Source organism: Mauremys mutica, chromosome 2 (assembly GCF_020497125.1).
Source record: "Mauremys mutica isolate MM-2020 ecotype Southern chromosome 2, ASM2049712v1, whole genome shotgun sequence".
In the NCBI taxonomy this organism is placed as follows: domain Eukaryota; kingdom Metazoa; phylum Chordata; order Testudines; family Geoemydidae; genus Mauremys; species Mauremys mutica.
This window is the reverse complement of record NC_059073.1, coordinates 295,050,878-295,057,637: the sequence shown is the minus strand read 5'-3', so window position 1 is coordinate 295,057,637 and position 6,760 is coordinate 295,050,878. Positions and strand designations below refer to the sequence as shown.

Sequence of the window (6,760 nt, the reverse complement as noted above, 5' to 3'; positions counted from 1 at the left end):
TCCCAGGCTCATATGAGGTTTTCCAATCTCAGAAAGGAAAAAATATGTTTACACATAAGGGCCCTGATCCTTCAAACACTGACACAAGTGCTTGGCTTTAACCCGGTGAATCATCCCACTGACTTCAAAGGAGCGTCTCATGTCCTACAGGTTAAACATGAGCATGTTCCCGGGATCAGGCCTAGAATGACAGGAGAAGCCACGTCACGTCACAGCTGTGTCCCTCATAGACCATGTCTCACCAGAAGCCCGGAAACCCTCTCGCTCGCCTGACTCCTGGATGACAAGAACTCCCTGAATGGATCTCGACCTGTGCAGCACTGATCCATGTTCCAGTGGGTGAACTAGGTACATAATTACGTTGGTCTCTGCAGAAATCTCATTTTAGCAATTATCAGAGGGGTAGCCGTGTTAGTCTGGATCTGTAAAAGCAGCAAAGAATCCTGTGGCTCTTGCATCCGACGAAGTGGGTATTCACCCACGAAAGCTCATGCTGCAAAAACGTCTGTTAGTCTATAAGGTGCCACAGGATTCTTTGCTGCTTTTGCTGATTTTAGTAATTTTCACTCATTCCCCTTGTTTATCCATAAAACAGACACCACAAGGAATTGAATTCAGTATCTTTGGGGGAAACATAAGGCCGAACTTTCTCCATGGGGAACAGATGCTGTGATTTGAAAAGGATGGGCTGGAGAGTCATGCAAATGGAAACATTTTGGGGCAAACCAAGTAACTCCTGAAATAAATAAGGAAGGGAAACAGAGGCTGTTAATTGGAAAACCGATCAACAATTGTGTGTAAAACCTGATGGTTATTATGACAATGACAAAATGACCATCATGTAACTACATACAATGGAGCATGTAGCCATCTTGTTTCATGATGCACTGTGCAGAAATACTTAACAAAACGAGACTCATTCTCTCTGCTAGCAATCCTGCAGGGGCACAGAGGACTCACTAGTGACACTCTATCCAGCTCCATGGATCTAGTCTAACAGCACACTTTCTTGCTACTCAGATTTCCATATAATGCACATTGTGTCTCTCCTCCAGAGAGTCATCTGTCCTACTAAGATTAGATTTATTGCTGAAATGGTCTAGTAATTATCACACCTAGAGAGTCCCTCTCCTGCGTGGATGATTCTCTGCCGCGTACCATCCTATTGGCTTCACAATGAAGCTCTCCTATTCACCACGGTGTATATTATGATTTATTATTTGTATTACCAGAGTGCCTACGACCCTAGCTATGGACCAGGGCTCACTGTGGTAGGCATGGTACAAACTCAGAACAAAAGCATCTCATCTAAATGGGTAAAGTGTTGATTTTCCGGGTCTTTTCTTAGTCGTCTGCTCCACGAAGCTTGTACCATGCTCGGTCCTACTGATGGCCTCTCCTCCGTGTGTTCTGAGACTGTGTGTGCGAAGCGCTCACCGGCACTCACTGCAGGTCAGCCGGCCCTCCCCGGCGTGGGCCCGCTCGTGAGCGGTGAGATGCGCCCACTGGCTGTAGCTCTTCCCGCACTCAGTGCATATGTAGAGGCTGCCTGCGGCGTGGCTCCTCTGGTGACTCACCAGGTGGTTGTTCTGCTTGAAGGTCTTCCCGCAGTCCTTGCAGCGGTAGGGCCTGTCCCCCGCGTGGCTCTCCTGGTGCTTCAGCAGGTTGGTCTTCTTCCTGAAGAACCTGTCGCACTGGGTGCACCTGTGGAGCTTCTCCTCCCGGTGGGTGCGCAGGTGGCTGATGAGGTGGTTCTGCTGCTTGAAGCCTTTCTCGCACTCGGGGCACTTGTAGGGCGTCTCGCCGGTGTGCACCCGCTGGTGGGTTTTCAGGTTATGCTTGTGGCTGAAGCGCGTTGCCGCACTCGGCGCAGGCATACGGCGTCATCCCCCGTGTGCGTCTTCTGGTGCTTCCGCAGGCGCTGCTTCTCGCTGAAGCGCTTCCCGCACTCGGCGCACTGGTGGGGCGTTCTGGCCGGTGTGGATCCACTGGTGCTTCCGGAGGTTGTTCTTCTGCCGGAAGCTCTTTCCGCACTCGGCGCACGTGTGCGGTTTCTCTCCGGTGTGGATGCTCTGGTGGGCTTTGAGGATCTTCTTCTGCCGGAAGCACTTCTCGCACTCGGCGCACTTGTACGGCCTGTCATCCGGGTCAGGGCTCTGCAGGGCTTTGAGCATCTTCCTTCCCCTACAGCTTATAGCACAGGAAAGGTATTTCTAGTATTAGTATTTAATACTGATACTGCGATAGCACCTAGGGGCCTTAACCTGGTCAGGGTCCCATTGTGCTAGGAGCTGTACAGACACATAGGGTTTCTGTCTAGCGGGGGCTGCATTAGGAAGATTCTGCTCTGGGAGTCTCTCCCCACATCACATAGTCTAATATCGGCAAGGGTGCTGGGTCTTCTTTCCCTAGGAGTGGATTTCTCTCCTAGGTTCCTCTTTGGTTTCAAATTTCACCAGGTCCTGCAGCTTGGCCCATTATCACAGCCGTAGAAACCATCCTCATCATGTCTTTCTGAGGCTGTTCCCTGCAGTTCAATGTATTTTGTATGATGCTGCTTCTGTTTGTTCAAGGATTCTTCAGGTACTGGAGAAGAAAGAAATTCTGGAGGTTACTGTGATGGCAATGCTGCTGTCCCGACATGAAGCACATAGATATATATATATATATATTCATAAGCCTGAAAACATGAGACCTTCCACTGCTGAAGTGAGTGAGAATGAAATTGGAATAATTTGAGCCTAGTTTTGCAAATGCTGCTTGCCCAGAATGAAAGTCAATGGGGGGGACCCTGGGAATACAGGCTTGAGCTTCTTGCATCATATATTAGCAGTTTCAAATGGAGTTCTGCCTGTAGCGCTACAGGATTGGTCCCATTAGGAAAGTGTCCAGCCACCTGTGCTGTTACACGCCATCAGCTGAGACCCCAGTGCGGCTCTGACACCACCACAAAGGGGTCTCGCTGTCAGCGTGGGGAGATGTAGCTGCTATTCCGGTTATTTTCTTGTTTACAGCAAAGGGGGGAATTAAGGCCAGAGTTTTATTCTAAATCATTTCACCATAAAGTGAACTATACACTTAATTCTCCACCTGGGCTTTTTCTTGAATAACAGCTGCCATCTCCCTGGCGGTAACAGGGGCAGAAAGTGTTGTTCCTCTTATTAGAAGAATTGAAGCTGTCATTAAATTGATGTGTTCGCAGCCCAAGCCCCTCAGCAATACAATAAAACAGAATAATTGTCAGACAGATACCAAAGGGCAGCACCGTTAGTGTCTGCCAGCTCCCTTCGCTGGGCAGAGCTGTTCAGCGAGAATGTCTCTGACCCTTGCAAAAATTCTCAGCCCGGCTTTTCCAGTCACTTAGCCCCGTTTTACAGCAGTGAGGTCAGTGGCGCTGCTCCGTATTTGCACTGTGGGAAGTGAGAGGTGAATCAGACCCTCTGATTGCTAATCCTGGGCCAAGCTCACAGAGGGGCTCAGGACCTGCACTGAATTCAGTGGGTGTTGTGGGTGCGCAGTGCCTCTCCAGAGCTGAAGCCATAACAAACTCTGCTCTGAATTCCACGCTTGTAAACCTAGAGTAACTCCATGGACATCAGTGGAGTTAGTCCTGATTTACATGGGTGTAAACGAGAGCAGGATCTGACTCACCACTTTGTTTTACAGCTTCTAAATTCTCTAAAACTAGCATGGCCACGGTGTGGTCTCAGTGCCGCTGGTGCGAATTGGGTTACTTCGCTGGTGTGAATCGGGCTATTTCTTTTGAAAGCAGGGCAGGGGACTTACTCCAAGTTTGCCCGACATAACTGAGCCCACAGTCTGATCCTGACTAGTTATTAGTCATCACATGGGCAGCAAAAGCTTAACCAAATGTCTCTTTGCTGCACTGATTTGCAATGCAGAGATTTTACTACATTTGGATGTGGTTAAGCTACCGATGCTCGGTCCTGCTCCTAACAACAGCCACAGCAAGACTCCCATTGATTTGAATGAAAGCTGGATTAGCCCCAAGATCTCTGTAAGATTCCTACCTGAGCAGAAACCTCTCCAGGTGTTTCCTTGCTTCTTCCTCTGGCCAGACTGGGTTTCTCAGCAGAGAAATGGAAAGTAACGAAGGCTCCAGACCACTCTCTGACAGGGTTCAGTTCTCTTGGCATTCCCCAGGCCTGCTTGCTCTCTGCTCTCACTGCATCTCATCATGGCTGCACACTCAGCCTCAGAGCCCAGCTTGTGCTCAGCTCAGTAAAGTAACAGGGGAAGCAGCACAGCAAACAGAAACACAGCTGAGCTGGGGGAGGGGGTGATTAGTCCCTGCTTGGAGAGCAAATAGGTGCTAGATTTAGAGCATACTCTGCAGAGGCTTTGCTGGGGGGAAGGACGGGGTTCTGGTCTCCCTTGTTGCTGTGTTTAATTCGCCCAGCCTGCTCTGTTGTGAGAGCTGGGCTCTCGCAGGGTATTCCTGGGAGTTGTAGTCCTTCCTGGAAGGATTTACTGGTGCAGAGGATGGTTGGGATTTCTGGTTTCATTTCCTCGGCTCAGGCCGATCGGAGTGTATTGCACTGGTATAACACCGATGTATCGTGCTGGATGCCCGGGGCCAGATCCACAGCTGGTGTCGATGGAGTCTGAGATTCCCGGCCCAATGGCAGGTCATGGCACTGTGCACTGAGGAGGCTTCTTAAAATAAAGGATTAAAAATTAAACCCCAGACAGTGCGGCTGCCTGTCTCACTGAAACGGGTTCCAGCTGGTCAGGGCTGCAGCCCCCCCTGCCTCCTATAATCAGACTTGGCTGCTGACACTCTGAAATGAGCAGGTCAGCTAGAGAGAGAGTGGACAGGGGATTTGTTATTATTAGTCTGGTCTGATAAAAGTGAATGTAAAGTGTTTGGCCTAAACGGGCCGGTTCCTGCAGTGTGGTGAGCCAGTCACTGCTCCCGTGGCCCGTCGGTAAGTGAAATGGAGAGGACACCGTGCTGCCTGCTGAGATCCCAGAAAGTACAAACCCCCGTGTCACAAACCCCGAGTGTTCAAAACACATGAGCCAGGTCCTCCAAAGGATGCGATTGCCTTAAAAATCCTGGAAATTCACACCCACAAACGGCTGGTTCTTTTATTTGCCGCCGGGTTTATGAGTCTCTAAGGGTGCATCTACACCGTGAGGGGCAGCCCGCGGCAGTGAATTGCAGACCCCAGGTCGACAGCTCGGACTCACCGGACTGGCGCTACAGCAGCTCTGGAGCCTAGGGTGGGGGAAGGGCTTCAGAGCCCAAGCTCCAGCTCGAATGTCTCTGCAATTGATTTGAGGGCTGTAACACAAGCCTGAGTCTGCCCAGGCGCTGAGAGTTGCTGCCGCGGGCTGTGTAGACGTAGCCTCAGAGGCAGATGGATGATGTGTCCAAGCTTTCCTGCAAAGCCATGAGCACTAGCTGACTCCCGGAGCTGGGGCTTATAAGAAAAGCATCCAATACCATGAGACTTGCAATAAAACCATGAGAGTTGGCTACACTGAAACCCACAGAGTTTATTATACAGTCCCTCCAGTCCTTCAGCACTGCCCTAGATCCACTGGAGTACACAATCGGCCAGATCCTCAGCTGATGCATATGAGCAAAGTTCCATTGACTTGATAGATTTACACCAACTGAGGATCTGGCCTAATGTCTCCATAGTGCAGAATTAGTATTCGTTACTACTGAACACCCTGCGTCTCTGAGCAGTACCTTAGAGACTCAGTAACAGACTTAAAGGTGGCAATCTTGCAACAGAAAAGCTTCAAAAAGAGACTCCAACGAGAAACTGCTGAACTTGAATTGATATGCACACTAGATACTGTAGTAAGATGAGGCCCTGAAATATAAACTCTTGTGTCAGAGGCCTAGTCTGAGGCCTGAAGCCTGAACCAAAATACTTCCAGACACTGCTAAGCAAAAGCTGGGCTGTGAGCCAGAGGCAGGCCTCACTCACAGAAGTTGGCAAGAAGAGGGTTGTTAGATGCAAGTGCATCCACACATAAGGGCTAATAAGAGGAACTTGTGCCAAGATGGCACCTGGACAGCCCGATACAAGGGCACTCCATAGACATAACAAGGAACAGGCAGGTGCATCTTAAAGACAGGACAGCATGATGGATAGATCTGTATGTCTGGAACAACATGCTCAAAGGGGAGACAGCCCCTAATGAGCCAAGGGGCTGTACCTCAGTACGTCAGGAGGGATGAGTGATCTGTCCTGTAACTGTATAAAAGTAGGTCCCGGAGTGCGCATCTTTGTCCAGCCTAGGGGGCAGTGGAAAGTCCCGCCACTGACTGAGCCGGTCCATTGCCAGGGGGCACGTAATCGTAGTATGTCTTGTAGAGTCTATGGGAAACTATTACTGTGCTTCGTTTGACCATAAACCTGGCTCAGGTTCCTTTGTACCTTACTAGAGTCTGTGGTTTTGGGGGTTCTCTCGGGGTTTGCTGTGTCAGCGATCTGCGCAGAGCTGGGGCAGCACACAGAGGGAACACGCACGCAGCTGACTGTTATCATCATCGAACAAGAGCAGAGCTACACACCAGTAGCTACTAATAACAGATACCATCAATCTAGCCTTGAATAAAGACTGGGAATGGCTGAGCCATTACACACATTGAATCTATTTCCCCATGTTAAGTGTCCTCACACCTTCTTGTCAAACTGTCTGGAAATGGGTCATCTTGATTATCACTACAAAAGGTTTTTTTCTCCTGCTGATAATTGCTCATCTTAATTAATTAGCC

The 6,760-nt window shown here is 49.7% G+C and overlaps 1 protein-coding gene across 1 annotated transcript; it reads right to left on the bottom strand.

The window, feature by feature from the left end:
- Positions 1–1,374: 1,374 nt before the first annotated feature.
- On the bottom strand, positions 1,375–1,877 carry LOC123363311 (zinc finger protein OZF-like). Its single transcript, XM_045004172.1, has one exon. It carries the CDS (start codon positions 1,875–1,877, stop codon positions 1,434–1,436), a length of 444 nt encoding a protein of 147 aa, XP_044860107.1. The 3' UTR covers positions 1,375–1,433.
- Positions 1,878–6,760: the final 4,883 nt, after the last annotated feature.

Bases quoted from the DNA above. Each gene is read 5' to 3' on its own strand.
- LOC123363311 (XM_045004172.1), bottom strand. From the start codon at position 1,877: ATGCCTGCGCCGAGTGCGGCAACGCGCTTCAGCCACAAGCATAACCTG.